A 23,426-nucleotide genomic window follows, 5' to 3' on the forward strand; every position below is an offset into this window, starting at 1 on the left:
TTAAATGTAATTGTTTAATTGTTTTAATTGTTCGTTTGTACTTATTCAAAATAGCCCAATGCTTCACAGAGCTAGGAGAAGGTTTTAACGACAAAACAGTTTATGAGTGTAATGATTATAAAATTCTTGTTTTCATCTGATCATTGAACTTGGCCTCATTTAACCTGGCCTACAATAACATAAAGATTTAACATCATTCTGTCACAGTAAGACAATTTCTCCTTAAAATTAACCCATAGGCACAAACCATCGTGTAACACCTCATTTGCACAGTATTTATGTAAAAACCTGCAAATTTCTGTTTGCTTCCTAAAGATGGATCCATCTATTTAATCGTGGATTAATAGACAGACGTAGATAAATGGACCTTTCGGCATTAGGGATTAAATACCATCATTAATTAACAATAATAAATCATTAAATCAGCTCTCTCGCCCCTTAGCCTCTCTCTTTGCTGTCAAATTTGTATCCACCCACTTGAACCGGAACCTTTTCTCGGGATTTACACCCTCCCCGTCGCTGCATCGCGCTGACAGCCAGCCTCAACACCGATCCAGACATCACCGTGCGCCCGTCGTCGCTCACATCATCAGCCGCACGGGATGCTCCGGGTTGTACGATTCCTGGGGTAGCGGTGGTAGGTCGGCCCGTTATTTACTCTGGCTTCTAGAGAAGTGTCATCTTCATCTCCCGTGACAGCCTCACCGTGGACACCAAAGACTGACAGCATCTGTGGGCGCTACGATGGATGTTTCCAGTGCGCTCTCGTGATCTACGCTCACCGGCTCGGTGGGGTCGTTTCAGCTTCCGTTTTAAACGGAAAGGATAGATTATATGCACAGCTCCTGCCTGTACGCGCAGTGAACGGGTAAAGATGGGGAGCACGACCTCTTGCTGCGTGTCTGGGAGCCCCAAGCTCCGCAGAAATGCCCACTCGAGGCTGGAGTCGTACCACCAGGAGTCGGATATGAGTAGGGAGGAGACGGGATGCAACCTGCAGCACATCAGCGACAGGGAGAACGTTGACGGTAAAAAAAAAAACAACAACAAAAAACTGTTTAAGGTGTCAACATTGCGTTTTTTGCCATGACGATAAAAGATAAAAGTTTATGGCTGGTATGAATTTTTGGAATTGAACAAACAAGTACAGCCTAATTGAAGCTAATTACACCTATGTATAAATGAAATGCAGCTAATAATAATAATAACATGGAGTGAAACATTCAAATGTACCAGTTAGGTGCAGTAAACTAATGAAAATAAGAACTGTCATATAACATCTGTTTTATTATTCCTGTGGGAAAGTTTTGAGCCTTTTCTATTCTGGTGACTCTGCTTAGTGTAAAGGCAAAAAGGACCCTCATGAACTAAAAAAAACAACATAATAAAAACATGTCACACCCATTTTCAAATCTTGAAAGATTAATCTGTAGCTTTCACATATCCACCTCTGCTCGCACTACTCATGTGTCAAAAAATACTGAGTTGACTGCAGAGACGTATCAATCTTCAGTACAGCCGGGCACATGCAAGTATTTTCTGTGTGCATTTTCTTCTCATGTGGCACTGCAGAGAGATATGGAGCTGCAGAGAACATCCTGTTCACGAGGGCAGACGTCTTTGTGCCGGTCTTTGTTTTGCAAGCATGGTACGCAGCCCCCTCCACTGACACATGCTAATATGCATTACAATTGACCCATTCACACTGGAAAGTGGCTACTAAATGGGCTGCCTATTTCCATCCAACAGCAAACCATTTCATATAAATGGTTTTTCTCAAAAACTGTACAAAATCACCCCCCCTGTACAATCTATGTCCCTGACAAGCTTATCTGAAACTGTTTTATAAATCGTTGTTTTAATGAAACTGTTAGACACTGTATTACAGGACAGTGTCTGTCAGATAAGTTGTAACCTTTTCACTCTGGCTTTGGAAGATTCTCATAACAACAACCACTATAGATTCAAATATGGAGTCTAACAAGGCATAGCCACACAAGGACATGCTCTTTTCAAGGGCTGCTAACTTATCTGGTGCACAAATTAAGCTGTATTTAATCCTGTATCTGCTCTGTATTTTCACCTGATTTGCTTTGGGTCACGTAAAGAGGTAGAATTTCCATGTTTACAGATGCATTTGACCTATTTTTTCATTTTTAATCACTTTTAATTTATTTGACCTGCTCATCAAAGAGTTCTGAATCCTCTTCCACATTAACTGCATTCATGTTATACAGGATACAGCCTCATTATCTGTGCTTTTTTAAGAAGTCCCACATTCATAGTAGGTGCTCATTCTTAGTCATACATTTTGCCACTACTTGCTGGAGAGCCCTGACACATCTGATAGCATCATCTTTCCTCTTTCCTCTTTGCCATGTTTACAGTTCTGTGCTGATAAAGGATCTTCACCCAGGAACACTTTGTACGGGTTATCATATGAGGCGGGAAAAGAGGAAATTATTCTCACCTGCTGATCTAATCTTGTTTTAGATGTGTTGATTTCTTTTGCCAAATCTTTGCATAACTGCAAAGCTCAAGAAGAGCAGAAAACAACCTGAAAGAGGAAACATCTCAGCAGCACATTAGAAGAACCGTGTCTGTTGTCTAAAATCTAAACCTGAGCAATCTGGGGCTGAGTGCACATGAAATGAAAACATTTGGAGCCATATTCACTTACATATTTTGCTATAGGAAGCCTATTGACCTTCATTATCCGCACTGAGTCAGCATGGTGAGAGACCTGCCTTTTATTGATCAGTGATGTCACTTCCTCTTGTAAAGATTCAGCTTATGTTCTGTATGGCATTTGTGGAGACTACTGACTTGAGTGCTTTGCATTACAGCAGGGTAATGTTGATAATATATCTTCAGTATCAGTGACAAGGCGGCTTTAAGATCACTGAAAACATTGCATAGAGAAGTGCAAGAAGTCCCCCCCCCAAATATGTTTTGGATCGTTGCTTTCATCGGATGCATAATTGTCTGAGCGTGGAGCCAGATGCTCTTTCTAACAGAAAGAAAAGAGCCATGATGAAGATTCAGAGAGTCGACTGTCATTTCTGGTGAGGATAAAGATTACTCGCGCTGAGAGGCCGTCTGTCTCAGCGGTGCGGTGATTGAAACCGGAGCGTGTCTAATGTGTTCGGACTGTTATGAATTCACAGACAGATTAGTGGGCTTCATTAGAATCTGCAACATCAGAAAAAAAGAAAGAAGTCTTCGTCCCTTCCCAAAAAAGAGGCAGCTGTGAGCCTGTGTCAGAGGAGATAGAAGAAACCTCCAGGGACAGTTGATTGCCAAGAATTAACGCCTCAATTTAGAGCACGACATTCTGCTTTCAAATCATCACGTGCCTCTTAGTGAATGGGCTGACTTTGCAGCATTAAATGGGAGTACATGTAGGGACGTCAGGGTCACTTATTGCTTTAATTTTTAATTAAAAGAGAAAAATTGTTATCACGATTTTCCCAGAGCTCATCGTAACATCGTAAGATCGCGTCGTCTTTGTCGAACCAGCAGATTTTCTTTGGTGTTTAATTTAATGTTGGATCTGACGGATCATTTGGCCATGAACTAACTACTATCCCTTGATTCTTGATACATCTGAATGAAGCTCGAAATGCTCTGATGTTGTTGGAGAAATGTGCTTTTTTTCAATTGTTGTTTCTTTCAGCTGACTTACAAACAACCAGCAATGATGTCATCCATGCTTGTGGCTGTTTTCCTATAACTTTAGCAGGCTGATAGAATGTCTCAATTTTTAAAGCCCTTGGTTGATTATTCTTCCTACTGAGCAAAAAGTTAATTGTGCTTGAATTCAAAGTTCACAGAAATGAGAAAATGTTGTGTTGGTGCACAGAGGTTATCTGAGGATGCGCGGTGGTTTTCATCAGAGCCTTTCAAGCTGCTTAGAAGGGAATTAGAAGTTTTGTTTATGCAAACTGTTAGAGATAGATAAGAAAAGATCATCGTGTTCCCCTGCATAGTAATCTTATCAGAGAAGATTTTTAGTAACAGTAAATAAAATTAATTTATTGAAATAAACTCGGAGGAGATTACGTGTAATGTTTCTATCTTGAGTTTGTTATTATGGTAGGAAACCATAACTGTAATTAAATTTAAGCCCAGTTGCAATTATGGTTTCCTCTGATTATGAAAACAAGATAATCAAGAGAAAACCATTATTATACAGTGTTTGAGCTCTTTCGCTGACAGGCTTTGGCAGGCATAGGTCAGCCTGAGTTGTTTTAAATACTTTGGTTTTGAGGAATCTGGAGAGGAACAACTAATAGGAAAATCATGTTTGTTGAGTAATAATTTTATCTGAATTCAGATTTTTCTTTTTTGCTCGGAGAAAATTGCGTCTGACTTCTGTGTGTAGAGATCAGGAGAAATTCTAGACAATAAGAGAACTAGATGGACGTGAGAAACTTATCTGGAAACGACGTGGTGGCGACTCAGTGATGAACACAGGATCTGAAGGGGAAGCGTGCTGGGATTGTTGAAGCTGGACGAAAGGCTCAGTGGTCACCATATGAAAAACACTTCCTGCACCCCTAGTGCAGGAAGACATGGTAAATGGCTCTGTAATAGCGCTTTTCTAGTCCCTAAGGACCCAAAGCGCTTTACATATCCAGTCATCCACCCATTCACACAGGTGGTCACCATACTGAAAACCTGGCGCCACCTCTGACCACCAGGAAGACATATATAATCACAGAACTGAGACTGTCCAAGGTCGAACTCAACCTTCCGATTGTCTCCAACTCTTGAGTATATAAAACATATATAATCATAGAACTGGAAGGTCTTATAAATTGTCTCCAGAGTATTAAAAAATGTCCAAAAAAGTATTTGAAGTAGAGCTGTATGATTTTGCTTGGTCTTATTAACTGAATAAAGTCCTCACGTAATTTTTTTCCCCATGACATGAACTAGGTGAGTTGGCGTGGAACGACCAAATGCCCTTCTTGGAAATTCAGTTTGATTAAAATATCTCGATAGCTTGACTGATGTTTTTCCAGTGCCTCAACCTTAAACAGTTGTGTCTGAGTCAGTGTGGGCTATTATGTCACTTGGGGGATTTTAGTGTTAGAGTCCTGAAGTGACCTCCCAGCATGCTCTGTTTATAACGACAGATAAACGCTTCACTACATAACACCATCATTTCACTAACCTGGGGCCTTGAAAGCTGTCCTAAACTAAGCTGCTAGCTAGTTTCAGAAAAGACATCTAAGGAGAATTTCAGTTTTTGCTATTTTGACAAGCAAAGATGCATTTATTTTGGTGCAGTTCTCCTTATACTGGTTTGGAACCTACTTTCATAACACCAGTTTTAAAGATAAGCATGTCACATGACACTGATTATTGCTGCTTTTTATCTTTTTCACGCTGAACAGGCCCAATGCTCCTTCACATTTGTACTTTTTTAGCTGTTGTGATCTCACGAGGGATAAAGCTGGCTTAAAGCCTGAAATAGAAGCTAAAATGTTGAGAAACTGACATGTGGTTTGTGCTGTGAAAACATTCTGCATTTATAGCGAGACACCAGTCCTGGAGGGAAAAGATAACGAAAGTGAGAATGAGAGAAAGCTGTCATGTGATCTGTCTTTCTTTGACAAAGCTGTCTGTGTTTCTCTATTAAAATGACTCTTTCCGTTTCTGTAAGGCATCACGCATCAGCTCACATGCTTATATTTAGGTAAGGAGTATGGAGGGTGGAAGGAAATATATATATATTTTTTTAAAGATTTAGCGCAAATTCAGATAGTCTGATGAACCTGGTGTTATGGTAGTTTATTATGTTATCATTAAATATATATCTCTTAATGCAGAAGCAAAGATGCATATGTGTATAGGCATTTTACATCTATATCTAAATCATCTACATCTATAAAATAGCAGAACATTTGTTTCCTTGTCCACGGTTCGGCAGGTAAAGATCATGGTCGCTTTCATTTAGGTCTTAACACTGTCAACCAAGGTTCACACAAATGGTTAATAGAATAAAAGGATGAAAAGATGACAAGAAGGGGCAAAGGTTAAATGCAGACAGACGTGGCTCTGAGACTTGACTTTAGTTTTGTGCAGGGTCATACAGCCCTAACTGAAATAAAGCCTCCTTTTGTTTGGGTTGTGTGCACTCGTGAGGTAATAATATGCTTAATCTTTTGATTTTGGCACCAGAGAGGTGAGCAGGAAACACTGAAAATCTAAAACCAAAAGCTTAACCTTTTACCAATTTACCTCCTTAGTTTTCTCTAAACCTCTATTTACTACACGTAATCAACAGACACACAGTTTGTCTTTGTCTTCCAGCCCCTTTCCCTTCTTTTATTCTGCTATACATTTCAGTCATTGGGGCTCTTTCTATTGTTTCTCTTTTCTGATTTACACAGACTGAGAACAAAGCTACACAGACAGGCAAGACATGACATTTCAATTTTAACTTCATTTTAAGCCAGTAGTGAGGTGTAACATTTAAAAAAGATAAAGTCAAGTCAGCTGATAATAAACGAGAGAAGTCAAATGAGACACAAGAGGATTATTCTCATAAAGAAGAGGACAGATGAGATGATATACTCAAACTGATTTCTTGAACACGACAATGAGTTCACTGTGCTCAGATGTCCTCCACTGTTACCGGAGGTTAATCCAATATAGAGCCTTTAGGATGCGGTGGAACAGGAGATTCACATCATGGATATGCAGCCAATCTGCAGCAACAGTATGACAGCTGCGTCATGTCAGTATGGACCAAAAATCTGTGACGAATGCTTCCAGCACCTTTTTGAATCTATGCAACAAAGAATTAGCTCTGAAGGCAAACTCCAGTCTAGTACTATCAAAGTGTACCTAATAAAGTGCTTGGTGAGTGTATACTTGCACTGACGTCTAAAATGGAGCAACTGTGGAGAAAGATGACTGATCAAGTGGTTAGTTAGTGTGGGAAGGGTACAGGGCAACAACAACAAGATAAATAAACTGGACACACTTTAATTAAGTGTGTCATTATTACCACACACCAACTGAGATCCTTAAAAAAAACAAATCAGCTGCTCCTCATGTGCTCACAGCAGGCTCCACAAACAGCACATTTTGCCCTGTGAAGCTTTCTCATAAGAGGAAGAGGACTTATTTGTTTTATTGATGTAGACATGGGTGTGCCATCAGTAAATGAAACTTAGACAGGAAACACATTTTTAGTGCTTTTAGCAGCCAGTTCTGCTATGTGTATAAATAGATATAAATTTACCAAATGGAAATCACGTTTGAAAAGTTGAGTTATAATTTTTATCTGAATGTCGATTTTTTTTCTTTTTTTCTTTGGAAATGTCATCTGACTTCTGTGTGTAGAAATCAGGATTAATTCTTGACAATAAGAGGACTCGATGGACATGAGAGAGAACCAAGAATCAGGAAACATCGTGGTGACGACTCTGACAAACAGTGCTATAAAGCACTGCAATGCAAAAGAAGTATATAAAGAGATGAAAACAAAGTTGTTTTATTTCTATTTTCTCCTGAAATTGTGTAGCAAAATAAAAAAAACATTAAGAAGAGTAACATTACAGAATACTGCTGAAGTGGCACAACATTCAATGTATCCACTTCTTTCCACATCAAGAAGCATTACTATTTTTACAGCACTAGCAGTCATGTGTTTCCCCAGGGACAGATGACTGGCTCAGCTCAACATGTTTGCAGAGCTGAAACGACTCAGATAAAGGAGTTAAAATATTGTAAAACAAAGAAAGAGATTACTAGGCACCCTTATTCTTCCTTTGGAGAAAAAAAGTCCATTCAGAGTCGCTTTGAAGGAGAAAGTACTTGTTCGGTTTGCTGACTAGTAATGAGAGAGCAATTTGTCTGCCACTACACATCAAGACCACCTCATCCCACTAATTATCACTTCAGAAAGGTCTGCTGGCTTTGAGCTCCTGAGGCAGAAAACTCCTAAAAGACAGTCTCATTTAAATTAATGAGGACTCAGAGGAAGCTGTCAGCTCTTGACTATAAAGCTAATCAGAATCAAAAGCACTTTCAAACTGACAAGTCTTCCACAACACGTTTACTTATAAAGGTTTTATCTTTCTTGCTGTAACTCATTTCCCAAACTAGTACTTATAGAATTTGGTCATTATTAAAGGAGGGAATAAATAGAAATATGTCAACATGTTTCGGTTCAGTCTGTGATATCTTGGCCTGAATGTGCGATTGATGCTACACGAAGCTGAAAATAGGGTCGAGCACACTGATCCGTGCATAGATTCTTGATGAATCTCTCAGCATGTCATGAAATACAAATCGAGGTGTATTGTGTAATGAAGATGTGTTTAGCAGAGAGATTAATAATCAGTAGCTGGTTGGTTTTATTTATTCATTTTACTTTTGTTAACGAGATTGCAGTGAATTGAAACACTGACCATTATATGATTACTGGGAGTGTAATGATGCACTGTTGTCTGCGAATGAGAATCCTAAAATGGTCAAAAAAAGTTCAAAATTTAATTTACTAGCTGGGCCCACATCCTTATTTTAGGATTGCCAGCGTTTTAAAGGCGAGTGGCTTAATCAAGAATTGAGCTGCGGTTTGGGGCCTCGATGGGGACTGGCAGCGGCTCCCGGGCCTGGCAGATCCCCGTGTACTACGAGAAGTGAAGAAATGAAAGAATTGAAAAAAGGGGAGCAAGGGTGGGGCACGAAAACGAGAACGAAGAGCTTGTAGAACTGGGGGTCATATATAGATTAGATAAGACCCGGAAGGGGCGTGTTTGGAGGTGTGGTCCCACTCCTGAAATTCAGATAATTTATCTCCAATAAATCTTACTTCATGATTTTTGTCCGTAGTAGTCCCTATAGCATTACTGATGTGATTGTGTGTGTATACGTTTGTGTGTGTGCTTATGCTTAAGCTTATCAGTGCTTTCCCAGGGAGTGCCCCCTTTCTCTCCTGGGAATATGAAGCCATGTGCGTGTGTGCAAGTCCTGTTTGTTTAACTTGGTCTGATACCACTCAAAGCCAGTGGTCAGTGTGTGTTTGTTCAAATAGTGGACGGGGTTTTGAAAAAAACTCCAAAACAAAACCAAAAAAATGAAAAAAGGACCAAAAAAAGAAAACTAACATAGAAAAGAATAAACTGCTCACACACTGCAGAACTCTATTTTTTTTTTTAATTTAATGCATGTGCCGGTGTTGGACATTTTAAGAGTGCCCTCTCTTCATCACGCAATGAAAAGGCCTGATAAAGATGGTCGGCGCCATCATAAATCACATTAATTGGTTGAGTAGGTTTAAAACATGTAATCAGGTGTACCAAATCTTTTCTGGATTTGTTGAGATGTAATTCTTCATGTACTTGTTCTTATAAGTTTCCTTTTTGTTTTTCTAGTTAGTCTCATGACTCATGCAAAGACAATAGGTATTACTCGCAGATGATTCATTTATTAACTATTTTTCCAATGTAATACGCGGTTCTGTTTGAATATTATCATCACTGGTCATGGTCATATGACCTATCACAGTTTATTCAACATGGCGCCGCTCTGTGTTTCATTATCTGATGAAGAGCAGGTGTGTAGGAAACTTCATACCCTACTTGATGCAGAGTTTGGCAGTGTGGGAAATGTTGTTTCCTGTGATGCTGTTACTCAGAAATCCCTTACTCTGCTGTTTGAACGGTGGGTAAGGTCCTTCAGAAAGCGATTTCACCTCAGCATGTATTTATTATTAAACACATTCATGTACAGTACATGAATTTAGACGACTCTGCTAAGAGGAAAAAAAGAATACACATGACTGAACAGTGACCATAATTACTGTCTGCATGGGAGCGAGTGAGTTTTCATGCTACCACAGACTCCAACAATAACAGTGGCATCACATTCATAACAGTGAACTTTAGATCCTGCTCAGGCAGGCTCTAAAGTTAACAGAGGCAAAGCTGCTCTTAGTGTAGACATGGTCATAAGATAATAAGTCATGGGTGAAGCTTAAGTGCCACAATACAAATAAGAAGTAAAGTAAAATAAGTAAAAATGAATTTGTGAAGTAACTTTCAAGATAAACATCAGTATGTGCTTCACAAGAAGAACTCAATTTATTATTTAAAACTGAAAGTCGTCCAATAAGATTTCAATTAATTAAAAAAAAACAAACAGCCAGTCTTAACTTGTCTGAACATTTATTAAATTCGTTTTATATGGTAGGACCTATAAGTTTTAGTTTATGAGCAGTAAAAGAACCAAACTGTCACCCTTGGCATTTAGATTCAGTGGTAAAATTAATATTATTGAAGGCATAAAAATAAATATTTACCTTGAATGGATGAAAAGGACCAGAAGATTTTTGTTTTGCCTGAGCTTTTGGCTATTAGATAGAAAGTAGTTGGACTTAAAGAGCAGAATTGGAGAAATTATTAGCATTAATGTGTCCTTAAAACAAAACAGCAGTACATTGTTGCTGAGGCTGCCACACTCAATACTCCGCATATAACATGTACTTCTACAAAAATGGATGCAGGTAGTTATACGTTAGGGTTCATTACGTCCCTTTTTTTGCAATAATATTTCCTCAAAAAGGTTTAAAAAGTAGCAAAACAGACACAGTGTTGGAAGTGTTGCAGTAGTGGACTGGCCTGTTAAAAGCATGGTGCCTGTTTTTAATTCATTATGTAAGAGTAGTGAGACAGACAGGTAGGTTTGCCAGCTGATAGGTTAGCTGAGCTCCTCCTGTTTCAGTGTGCCAAAGCAGACCACAACTCTCCGTTAAAGTTTACTTGAGGTGGTGAATATCATGTGTCAACACATGACACCAGCTACTGTACACCCCGGGAAATCCAGCAGGTTGGCCTAGAGGGACAGGTCCTGTGAGATTGATTCAAAAGTGCTTCTGCTAGTCAAAAACACTTCAAGGACCTTGTGAGACCAACGATGTTTAATGTTACATCATCTTTGAACCACAGAAACAACTAGAAAAGTGAAAGCTGTTGTCTCTCTGTGTCAGCCCTGTGGAAGGCTGGACACCAGTCTGCCTCTCACCCTAATGCAGCTGGGATAGGCTCCAGCCTCCCATCGACCCTGAATTGGAAAAGCAGAAGAAGATGGATGGATAGATTTTTTTTTGCTATATTTTATAGTCCTGCTGACTAATGTGACCTTGCCCCAGACCTACTGGTTTCCTGGAAAGATTCTTGACAGTGGCTCCACCATTGTTCTCTATGCAGACCGCAGTAAAAAGCAGAGTTAGCTGTGTGTGACTGGAAGACTCAGACTGACGCATGCATCATATATTTGACACAGCAGTGGTACCTGTGAGAAATCACTCCACAGTGAAAAATTGCAATAAATAAATTGCTAAGTCTGATCTTTATAGAAAGGGCAGTATGACTTTGACATACTGGGAACAGGTCAAAGTCTGTGATCACAAGTGCAGGAAAGTGAGCGAAAAGTCAAACTACAGCTCTCGTGCATCATGGCCTGACTAAAATATATTGTGAATGGACTGCTACTTAATGCTTTTCTACTCTTTCTCATCCACTCTCAAATACACAAACATGCTTTTCTTTCTTTTATTATGTTTTAATGTGTTTTTTTGTCCCGTGTCTGTTTTCACTGGGCTAAAGTTAACATATATATTTTTTGCACCCTTGTGCTTTCTTGGCATGCTTTCTTTTAAGTTTCAGACAAATTGAAAACCAGCTAAGCTACCATTTAAACTACTCCTGACTACTGTTACATAAGGTGCTAACTTGACACAAATCTAATCCAAGCTGGGTCCATTCGCCCTGGTGGATTTCTGAGGCTTTTAGCGAGACCAAATCACATGTGCAGCCGTATATTGTAAGAAAGCAGCAGGGGAAACAGCAGCACAGCCAGAACTAATTAGGAGACGCCTAATTCGATTAATATTATTCTGGAATACATGAATAAAATGAATCGCTGATTAGCGTAACCTTTCGGCATCAACCAATTCATCTGTTAATGCTGTTTTTTTGGCCGATTCCTAAGATCAAACTAGAGTTCATTTGAACTTCAGTTGTTACTTTATGGACAGAAAAAGCTTAAACTAAGCAGACTTATATAACAGGCTTCTAGTAAATCCTACCTGCATGTTAGCTATTTTTACTTTTTATTTGATTGCACACAACAGGAGGTGTTTGTCAAAGTCTTTGCTGTTTTGCAGAACAGCTGTAATAATTGAAAGTTGCTTCTCCCTGTACAAAACTATTCAAGCAATTTAAACAAGGCTCAGCATGGCTGTTTGTAGTTAGAGAGAACAGAGTCTGCAGCACAGGTAGGTTTGTTAGAAAGACCTGTTCAAAAACATATTAGCTGTGTAATTGTTACTGCAGTTGTGTCACAGCTGTTTTGCTCTCATTTTAATTTACCAGCAGTCATTCATAGTCCAGCAGTTGCTGTGGCTGGGATAGATGATGAACCATGTGTCCCTCTCACTGTCTGCATTATAATCAAATAGTCTGGATTTCAATCTGGGGCTTTTCCTGTCATAATGTAGGAGTCAGAACATTTGGCAGTGCAGACTGCCTGCCGGGCATGTTTAAAAGCTGACATCACCAAAAACAGGCTCGTAAAATGTTTCTCATTTGATGCAGGACACTACAGGATTTGTAGTGACGAGTTAAGTGAATAATAGCAGATGCTGTATCGGTGTCATTTTTGGTGTTGCTTATTCAATTTTGTCATTTGACTTCAATTACTCTCAATTATTTATGCATATGATTGATACGCACGTGATTTCGAATGCCGGGATTTGTTTTTAGATGTGCTGGCTGTGGAAATGATCGCTCGCTGAAGAGAGAAAGCTTCTCACTCATAACAACTGTGCTCTCTGTTGTCAGAGTAGCTGATGTTATCGGCAATGAACAAGGCATGAAAGGATTTTTTGGCATCTGTTCTGAGTCCTTCTGCTGTATAATACGCGCGCACAAATGCCTCGCTGGCCCATGCCTTTAGGCCATGATGCAATCCAGATTAGCCCTGGATGGGAATGATTCATGCTTGGATTTGTTAGAGTAGAGGAACAAAAAACAAAAAACGCACACAGACTTACAAGAGTAACGCTTGTGATTTAAATCAGACTAAACTAGTCATCCTTTAAGAGCGAGTCTTCTTATTTGCTGGTTTCTCTGCCACTACAAAAAAGGAGCCCGACCAGAGGTGTGTTATAGTGATGAGTGCTTGTCGGCAAACGTTGCACGGCTGGTTGTCAGAATTTTGGCAAGGAGGTAAAACAGAGGAAGAAAATATTACAATACATTTAAAAATGCAAAATATGAGCTTGGAGGAGCGAGTGCTCTCTGAGCAGCCTTCGAGTTTAATTTCATTTGCAGTATTAGGCATCAGTAGGAATCTATAGTCCTATAACATGGAAGTGTTTGCATGCTAATATATTGATAATAATATCGGTTTATACATCGAAGTTGTAGATGTGTAGTTGTAGGGAGACATCCTTTTTGGGTTTGCCTCATGAAGGGCATCCTGCATAGAAATCTACCAAATGAAACATGCAGGGCTACCTGCTGTGGGACCCCATTGTGAATAAGCTGAAAGTAGCTGCATGGTGATGGTAATAATTGCGACAAGCTCTAATTAATGTGCAGCCTTGTTTAGCATTTGTGCAAACTTAACACAACATATATCTGAAGCATGTGTGAATGCTGCACCGAAAAACATTGTGTGTTTTCTACTGTCGTGTTTTGTTTTTTTTTTGATATTTCAGGTAGCATACATATTCTTTGCTCTTTGTTTTTGACAGAGCTGAACATGGAGTACAATCCATCAGACCATCCACGGGCGAGCACAATATTCCTCAGCAAATCACAGAATGACGGTGAGTAGCTCGGCTTTATAGAATTTCACATAACAGGAAATTAGTCTTTTATCAGGTCTGTGAAGGTTCTCAGTCAGTCATCATCAGGTCATCGTAGTCTAAGGGCTTGGATCAGGACTTCTTTAAGTTGCTTGAACTTAAGCAGAAGTCCAGACGCTTTTCTGGTAAATAACCTGAATAATCAGGGTTTATCAGTTCTGGTAAATAAGAATAATTTAATCACATTAGCAACATACTCAGTTGTTAATTGTTGAGGAAGAAAAAGTTCAGAAAGAGTTGCACTGTGTCTTTTTATAGATCTAGAGGAAGCTTATGATAGGATGCCAAGAGACAAACTGTGGTACTGCTTGAAGAAGTCAGGCAGCAAGACAGTGGTGAGGTGTATGATAGGAATGACAGATGGCAAGGTGGGCTTGGGATTAAATCAGGAATTGGCTCCGAGTCCCTTTTTGTCTCAATTGTTATGGACAGGTTGACAGATGAGGGTTAGTCGGGAGTCTCCGTGGACTATGATGTTCACAGACAACACTGGGATCTTTAGTGAGAGTCAGGAGCAAGTGGAAGAGAGCCTGGAGAGGTGGAGGTGTGCAGTGGAGAGAAGAGGAATGAAAGTCAGTTGTTATTGAAGGTAGATGTGTTCAAACACCTGGGGTCAAACATCCAAAGCAACGGAAAGTGCACAAGAGAGGTGAAGAAGAGTCTGCAGGGAGGGTGGAGCGGGTGGAGATGAGTGTCAGAGGTGATTTATGACAGAAAGACAGCAACAAAAGTGAAAGGAAAGAAATACAAGATGGAAGTGAGACCTACGATGTATGGTTTGGAGACGACGGCAAGAAGACCGGAGGTGGAGCTGAAGATGTTATGATTTCCAAGGATGTTGAATGTGGAGATGCCAAGCAAAAAAGACACGAGGAAGCCCACAGAGAAGATTCATAGATGTAGTGAAGGAGGACATGTAGAGGGTTTGTGTGACAAGGAGGAATGTTAGGGACAATGTGAGACAGAGACAGAAGATCTGCTGTGATGATCCCTAAAGGGAGGAGCTGAAAGACATGTAACAGGTTTCCAGTGTTTAGTTTTGATGTAATTATATACAACAAGACAAAAACCCAACATTTAGAAAGCACAGTTTGCAAAAAACATACAGATAGTGTTGTATAGTTCAGAACACAGTTTTGGCTTTATTGACATTAGCTTGACACGCTGCACTTCCTGTTATCAGCACTGCAAGTTGCTCAAATGCAGTAACAATAAAGAGGGTTTGGAAAAAGTCTGGAGACAGTGCACACAGCAGCTCTGATCAGGGAAATGTTTGCAGCCAGCTGAATTTGTGCTGTTGCATTAAGACTGAGACTTTTAGCATCCTGTTGGGGAAAGCTCGCACATATAGAGAGGAAGTGTTACTAAGATCCATTAACGTCCCAGCATGAGATCGTTGTTGTTGTTGCTGGAATTTCAGAAACAACTAAAGATGCTTGCTTTTTAATGCCTTTTAATATTTTATATTGGATTGAATTTCTTTTTGTACACGCATATGAACTTATTCATGCAGAGAACTTCCAAGTGACATTTGATTAATGTTCCTCCTCCAAACAAAGAAGGAATAAAATGATGTGAGATGTGTGAGTTTTTTAAAATAATTATTGCTTAATATCGCCAACATTTAGAGACAAACTCCTTCTTTTTTGTGGCTTTAAACATAAAACTGCTGCTTTTATAGCTTTCTTTTCTGAAGTCAACAAATCCCCTAAAGACATCAGTGTTAAATAAATTATACTTGCTGATATTGGCCATGCAGTCACAGAGTGATGTAAGCCTTTGTGCCTCTGAGCTGTTTTATTATCCAGAAATGCTCCAAATTTAAAAGCAGTGTTTGCAATTTGTTTTAACTTGGTCTGCTTTTGGTCTTTTCATATTATCTTTTGTACTAAAAATACGATGCAACACTAGCTCTATCCTTTAATACAGGACTGAGCACAAGTCTCAACCAACACCTCATTTCTTAATATTTAGTTAGAAAAATGCAAAAACATGCAGCATTTTACTGAAACGTGCAAATTCACATTGAAATACAAGAGGTAAGACAAAAGCAGAGTTTGTACTATTCAGTGTGCTTGAAAGCCAATGTTTGAATATTTGACCACCTTTATTCTTCAGCACAGCCTAAACTCTCTTTAAGTGGTGTTCAGGAACCCAAGTTCCCTGAAGGATATTCCAAAAGGCTTCTTTGGATATTGGCTGCCTTTTGTTATGTTTGTTGTCCATTTGTCATTGCCCCTTTTCCTCTTTTTGGGAATCACCTTGTGCTGAACATTGGAGGGGGTCAAGATCTCTGTCTAAATAAGTAAATAAATCTGGGTAAATTCCCAGATGATTAAACATGCAACTATTTTGCTGGTAATACCTGAAATGAGTAAAGAAAATCAACAGCCTACTTATGCAAGATAGTTCATAATTTTATTGAGGGGGTTATATTGGTTGGGTCTGATTATTGGGGGGTCATAACCCCCCTTAACCCCCTGGAAATTACACCCCTGCTTGTTGGTGCAACACTACAGTTTTATTACTGCGTGTTTCTTAGTTTCACCTAAAATGGGAACAAATTATGTGTTTTTGTAACAGACTGCTACTAACAACGTGCCTACAGACACAATTTAAAACTGGTTTATACAGAAAATCATCATTATACAAAGGCTGAACTAAAAATGAGCGACAAAGCAGCCAATGTCCAAAGACAAGAAAAAAGAAGACCTTTAGAAGGACTGGAAAACTATTGCCTGAGGCCACTTTAAAAGAATTACATATCTGTCTCCTTGAAAGCAAAATATTAAGAAATGAGTGATGGCTCATGACTGCACAGCCCTGTATTTTGTTTAAAATTCATTGCACTTGGCTTAAAAATGTTGGACAAGTTCTTCAGCTGCTTATGACAGATTGCGTTTGCAGTAGAAGTTTACTTAAAGAATGATCTTTTTGTCCCAGGTACTTATTTTAGTACTTGAAGTGCTGACGCTGTTCCCAGAGAAAAGCCAAGTGAGACAAAAAGTAACAATAAATGACTTTATCAGAGGTTTCCTCTCTTGTAAGGATTTATTTGGACCCCTTAGATGTATCTCACGACCCTCTAGGATGCCCTCACTGTCATCAGAACCCAAACCATATTAGAATATTTAAGCATTAACATGTTGACATTACAAATGCTTGTTTGATGATCATTTATGAGGACGTTTTGCCTTGCCCTACAATGTATGCTGTTTGTTTCTTTAAGTGAATCAGTGACTCTCATGCATAGAAATAAGCCTGTTCTGTTGGTTCCTCTTTTTTCAGAGGTAGCATACAGGACTGGTGAGTAGTGTAACTTTGTCTCCATCTAGTGGCAAAACTGCACATTTCCCCCTCTGTGTCGCAGCTCACTGTCTTTACTTTTACCCTTTAACACATCCTTTAACTGTCTTTTCTCAGCAGTTTATTGCAACCTTTTTTGCTAGCTGCTATTAACACTTTGCTAATAGTGTTTAGTGTGTTTTACAGGCTTCTAGTTGGTGTTTTTTGTGTTTGGCTTTTTTTTTTTGCTTCTGGCATTTTGGGAAAAATTACAGATGTTGAATGTCTTCTATTTATTTTTACAGTGCGGGAGAAAAGAAAGAGTCTCTTCATCAATAATGTGAGTGCACAGATTTTTCTGCTTCCTTGCAAAAATTGAAACATGATATTTTTTCTTCTTCTTTATTCTTTTTGTGCACATTACCCTTGCATGCTATAGATGAGACCAAAACATGTGAATTCTATTAACAGTCTTTTGTTTGTGCGCGTGTTTGTGTATTTGTAGCACGGAACTTTGAGGCGCAAATACAGCTCCTGCTCCACCATCTTCCTGGATGACAACACAGTCAGCCAGCCCAACCTCAAATACACCATCAAATGGTTGTAACACCAGGAAGGAAAAATATGGGTTTTTTTTTAAACCTACATGCTTTTCTGATATTAATATAAACATTTCTTTCTGTCTACAGTGTAGCATTGGCAATATACTACCATATAAAAAACAGGTAAGGATTCTCATGTTACTTAAAGGCTGACAGTTAATATCTGGGCAGATGATATCAAGTACAATATATTCAGTTTATCCCAAAATCTAAATGCAGAACTGCTGCCTATTCTGGACGGTTTATTTGTGCTTCTCTGTCTTTTTTAAGCTTTTTATGATGAATGCACAAAATTACATCTAAAATTCAGCACAGTTTGAAGTCTGTACTTATGTTTAATCTTGTCACAGTTTCAAGGATGTCTGGACTGTTGAAAGATTCAAAGGAATAAAACAGGAAATGAAGAACTTCTAGAACTGAAACAAGAAGGCATGAAACACGACACTAAAGACTAAATAAGAACAAACTAATTCTGGAGGGAAAAAATAAGGACGTTGCTAAACAAAATCTGGAAACAAAACAAATCTAAACTTTAAGTCCCAGAATAACACGTAAAGAATTCCAAACCCCACGTAATGACAAACGGAGGACCTTGACGAATGTATACTTCTGTGACAGTGATCTGTGTTTTTGGATTTAAGGAAGCTTCAAGCTGTTCAAACTCATCTTGAAACTGTTTCAGTTGCAGTGATCTTTATCCATAACGTAGCCATAATAGCCTACTTTAAAATAGTTAATATGTATCGCTTTACCCAAAACTCCAAGGCATTTACAGTTTGTGAACATCTCTGTTTTTGCCACGGTAGTAGCCCACTGTGGCTAGCAGACTGAAGTGTACCCTGCCTGTCGATCTGTGATAACTGGAATAGGCTCCAGGCTCTTTGACCCTGGATTGGATGAGTGTTTGAGAAAGTGGACGGATAGAAAAGAGGAAAAAAAATGTTTTATTCCTTTCCAGAGATGCAGACGGTGGGACGCTATTAGATATCTTTGATGAGAAGCTTCACCCTCTCTCGGTAAGATAAGCGATTTCATTTTTAAATCTGTTGACTATCCTGCTGCTTGTTTTGACAAAACTGTGTCAGATTTTCTATTGTATTTTTAATGCACCTTGGTAGAGTCTGGTTCTGTGTGTTAAGATTTTTTTCTCTCCCATTTTAAACCCTTTATTCTTGCTCTCACCCTCACCGTCTGTTGCTTCATTTTCACTTCCGCTCTTTTCTTTATGCCTTGTTGTCTTTGTCACCCTACTCTCTGTTTTGGCTTTTCTTCCTCCTCGCAAAATTGTCATCCATCATCATCCACTTTTCTCACTTTCCCTGATGGTTGTTCTTCTTTTATCCAATCTCTGCCTCCCTTCGTTTATCCAGAAATCAGAGGTTCCACCGGACTACAATCAACACGATCCGGAGCAGAAGCAGATTTACCGTTTTGTCAGGACACTGTTCAGTGCTGCTCAGCTCACTGCTGAGTGTGCAATTGTCACACTGGTGAGGCTTATTTATTTGTGTATTGCCATTAAATAATCTATTTTTAGAAAAAAACAGGTATCTTCATGACACTTTGCCCCTAAGGTGAGATAAGATGGACCTTTCAGTTGTGTGCACACAGTTTGTGTTTAGGCCCCCGGGGAAATTGCAGCCTGATATGTTCAGACAACCCAGGCATGTGTGCAAATTGTTGATGAGACTATGCATCATAACTACTGTGATGCATGTGACTATTGTGGGCTCTGAGAGATCAGTGATGAATGTAGTTTGTCATACAGGGAAAAAAAAAAACAGTCGTTTACCTCCTGCCACTATTAGTTAGATCAAATCAGGTTCTGTTAGTAAACTGTTTTTTTCCATGTTAATGATTGTCTGCTGCTTTGTTTTTCTATCTAGTTTTCAGTCTTTATCCATGTGATTGTGCAGGTTTATCTGGAGAGGCTCCTGACCTATGCAGAGATTGACATCTGTCCAGGAAACTGGAAGAGGATCGTTCTGGGTGCTATCCTGCTGGCTTCCAAAGTCTGGGACGATCAAGCTGTCTGGAATGTCGACTACTGTCAGATTCTCAAGGACATCACAGTGGAGGACATGTGAGTGATTAGCATTAAGGATGGGAATGGTCTTGAAATTTAGGATTTAAGGTTTGAATTAGGAGTAGGTTGGGGACTGGGTAAAATTTAAAAAAAGACAAAAGAAAATGACAAGCAGCCTGAGAAAAACCTGAACGATGCTCATGAGATTTGGTGTGATAAACTTCTCCATCAAGTCATGGGTTTAAATCCTCAAGGTTTCAAACAAATACATAAAGGGAATGAAAGACTCAACAACACCTAACTTTGAACTTTGAAGGATGATTTGTGATTTCAAGGAGGCGTTTTTTCTTCTTGATATCACAAAGAAAACATTTTGAAAAAGTCACTGGGTGAGTGCACTGACACAGAAATTGTATGATCATGCGACCAGGAATGAATTGGAGCGACAGTTTCTGGAGCTGCTGCAGTTCAACATCAACGTGCCGTCCAGCGTCTACGCCAAGTACTACTTTGACCTGCGATCTCTCTCAGAGTCGAACAACCTCAGCTTCCCCCTGGAGCCGCTCAGCAGGGAGAAGGCTCAAAAACTGGAGGTGAGACCGTTAAGGTTTCCATCCGAATGTTTTTCTTTCTTTTCTATCCATCAAATTACTACATTTTCCCCTTGATTAGTAATCGATGAAAATAAAGAAACTCAAAGCCAGTAAATATAGGAGTTATAAATTGTTCCAGACTGTAACAACTCAGCTTTGCCCGATTGCCACAATTGTTTCTCAGGGTTAGCAACATAGAGAAGGGAACTAAAGGGATAAGCCAAGTACTGCATTTATTAAAAGTAGTTAACTAAAAAAAAATAAAATTTTGTAGTGTGGAGAGACTTTGCTCCTGTAGAGCCTGCTGACTGAAAGAGACTGTGCATGTTGGAGGTGTCACTGACTGATCAGGGCAACTAATTGCTGACTGGCCTTTCAGTTTTATTTGTATAGCCCCAAGGTGCTTTATTTTGTAAAGTAAAGACTCCACAATAATACAGAGAAAACCCCAATGATCGGACGACCCACTACGAGCAAGCACTGGGCAACAGCAGGAAGGAAAAACTCCCTTTTAAGAGGCAGAGGTGAAGAAAACCAGTTTACCAGGATAGGACAATTACCTTTACAGATCTTCCGGTGTATTGGAAATGTGTAAAGGGGCATCAAATTGCACTATTTACTTTAAAAAAAGATTTGAAACGTTTTCTAGAAACTAAAACGTTAATGCTTCTATCACATAAAAGCCCTGCATGCAGCCAAATGACAACAATATCTTAAATTTCTTTATGCCCTTTTGCAGGCCATCTCCAGGCTATGTGATGACAAGTACAAAGATGTGCGGAAAGCTGCCAGGAAGCGCTCGGCGAGCATGGACAATCTATGCGGGATCCGATGGGTTCCTGCAATCCTTTCTTAACCACTAATATGCTGTCATATAGTGAACAGTGACATCGTGCTACAGACGCTGCCTGAAGGAGAAAACGTGTGTTTATGCTCAATGGAAGTGTTTCAGTGTGAATGGACCCAGGATGCAAAGCTTCATTCTGGAACAGTGAGTGTAACCTGGCACCATCCAATGGACCTGGAGTCAAGAATCGCAAACTACAGTTGTAGTTTTAGAAGATTAAGCGAACAAGACGTGTTTCTACTTTAACTTAATGCCTTCATAGTGCCTCGATAGTTTTGTACTGTAAGAGGGAAGGGAGTTACTGGTTGTCACGTCAACCATTCAAAGACATTCGGAGACAACTCTAGTTTTGGAGTATAAAGGAAATCCAGGACAAGACAAAAGTCTGAAACTTTTGAGGACATGGCATTGTCAACCTGTCTCAGTGTAAAAAGTCTCAGTTCGGTTTTCTGGTTTTGTCCAGACAAATCTCTCGGTTTTAACTAGCTTCGGAGATTCTAAATAACCTGTCTTTCAGATAACCCTGCGTATTATTTATTTATTTTCTAAGTACTTTTCAACATTTTCAACCGTGTTTGGCAATTAGTAGTGTAGCACAGGACTTTCTACTGGTTATTTATTTCTTTGATGGGAGTAAGAATAATAAAGATTTCTTCTCTGGAAATATTCAAGGTTTACAGTTCTAGTGTACCTCTTTATGCTCAGGTAGTCTGGTTGATATGTCGATTGACTTTAATGCTCCTCATTTCGGTTATTGTGAGGAGAAATGAGAGTAGATAATGAAATAAACACCATAGAAAGAAAGGGCTAGAATACATTAAAGGATCCCTATAGATGTATCAGTATAGCAAAAATCACCAGGTTTTCCTTCAGTAACATGACTCCACAAATCACCAGGTTTTCCTTCTGCTGAACTATGACTTGACAAATTGTAAAAAAGCAGGAGATTTAAAGCACGACCCTCTGCTGACATCTAGTGGTTATTTGTTAACATTACATCGGTGTTGCAGAACATGTTTCAAGAACATGTTTTTTATTTCCACGCTTTTGAACAACAGTCTTTATAGAAGGAAAAAAATACACAGATTTTAATTTTTTTTTTTGAACATGGCTGAAAAAAAAGATGGAAAGATGGAAAGTTATTTTGTACTAAACATTTATCTAACAAAACATTATCCATTTACTGTGAAACTCAAATGTGCTGTTGCTACTTAAAATGTTTTATAGTCAAGTAAAATTTAATGTCTAACTTCAAACAAAGAGAATGACATAACTGGTCTGACAAGTGCGCTGACCACTGGATGCTGATCTATTGCAGATGTGAGGAGGCTGCCCAACATTCCTTTGTTTATATATGTTCAGTATTATAGCATTACTGACTGTATATATCACATTTACTGTTCTTCTGGAAAATCTGGTAAAAAGCTCCGGTCTCACGAGCTTCATGCTCAGTGTATCCTACCCTGGCTACTGTCTTTATTTACAGTATTAACATGTTCTTGGATGGATGCTTGAAGGACTCGCTGACATGTCTGGGTTAAAGGGTTTCTGTTTTGTAACTTCTCAAACCCCGTGAAACCCAATGTTCCTAATATATAGGGGTAAGCCAAAAAAGAGAGCTGTTTTCCTTGTGTTTGATGAGGTCATTTTTGTAGTTATACAAGTTTTCACAGGACACGTTAGTAAGATAGCACGCAACTAAATAACAATATGAACCAAAGAAAAGTGTATTAATTGTATGACTGCAACTTCACAAATATCTAATGCCTCAAATCCCACAAATTTCTTCTCTCATATCCCCAAATATTTTTTTATTAGAAGCAAAGTAAACACAGGTCTCATCTACTAGTTATGTATGGTTGGTACTCTTGATAAAGGGTGTCTTGAATCCCTGTGTTTAATCATGACAAGCTAGTACTACTGCTTAATCTTTAAATTTCCACTCACCTTTAAAAACATCGTTTTGTAATTTGGATTTTCTCATTCGGGCAAGATATGAATTTTTCCACGTTTCTTTTCACCTCAGTGTCTCAACGCTAAACCAGTAAAATATAGAAATATAGTGTAGTTATTTTGGAAATTAACTTTGTACAGTGTATAAAGAGTTCAAAAACTGAAACAGGTTAAATTTAAGTTATTTATGGATGTGACTGATTTGTGTTTTTAATAAAACAAAATA

At 39.0% G+C, this 23,426-nt stretch overlaps 2 protein-coding genes across 4 annotated transcripts in view; one reads left to right on the top strand and one right to left on the bottom strand.

Moving 5' to 3' along the window:
• LOC116331636 (frizzled-8-like) overlaps window positions 1-23,426 on the bottom strand; it is a 57,354-nt gene that overhangs the window by 13,906 nt on the left and 20,022 nt on the right. The window lies entirely within an intron of this gene.
• LOC116331638 (cyclin-Y-like) lies at window positions 491-22,132 on the top strand. Of its 2 annotated transcripts, XM_031754384.2 has the most exons (11): window positions 491-1,028; window positions 13,781-13,855; window positions 17,183-17,200; window positions 17,485-17,519; window positions 17,685-17,779; window positions 17,869-17,904; window positions 18,740-18,797; window positions 19,152-19,271; window positions 19,698-19,864; window positions 20,238-20,400; window positions 21,140-22,132. In XM_031754384.2, the coding sequence occupies exons 1-11, from the start codon at window positions 875-877 to the stop codon at window positions 21,254-21,256; spliced, it is 1,038 nt and encodes a 345-aa protein (XP_031610244.1). In that variant the 5' UTR covers window positions 491-874; the 3' UTR covers window positions 21,257-22,132. The 2 variants fall into 2 exon arrangements, with proteins under 2 accessions (XP_031610244.1, XP_039457906.1); XM_039601972.1 differs by lacking the exon at window positions 17,183-17,200.

The sequence above is a fragment of the Oreochromis aureus genome, linkage group 18 (assembly GCF_013358895.1).
Source record: "Oreochromis aureus strain Israel breed Guangdong linkage group 18, ZZ_aureus, whole genome shotgun sequence".
NCBI classification, from domain to species: Eukaryota; Metazoa; Chordata; class Actinopteri; order Cichliformes; family Cichlidae; genus Oreochromis; species Oreochromis aureus.

Excerpts from the sequence above, each read along its gene's own strand:
- LOC116331638 (XM_031754384.2), top strand. The coding sequence starts at position 875 with ATGGGGAGCACGACCTCTTGCTGCGTGTCTGGGAGCCCCAAGCTCCGC. Across the intron at positions 17,520-17,684 it reads AGAGTCTCTTCATCAATAAT|CACGGAACTTTGAGGCGCAA; the intron begins GTGAGTGCACAG and ends GTGTATTTGTAG. Across the intron at positions 18,798-19,151 it reads AGAAGCTTCACCCTCTCTCG|AAATCAGAGGTTCCACCGGA; the intron begins GTAAGATAAGCG and ends TCGTTTATCCAG.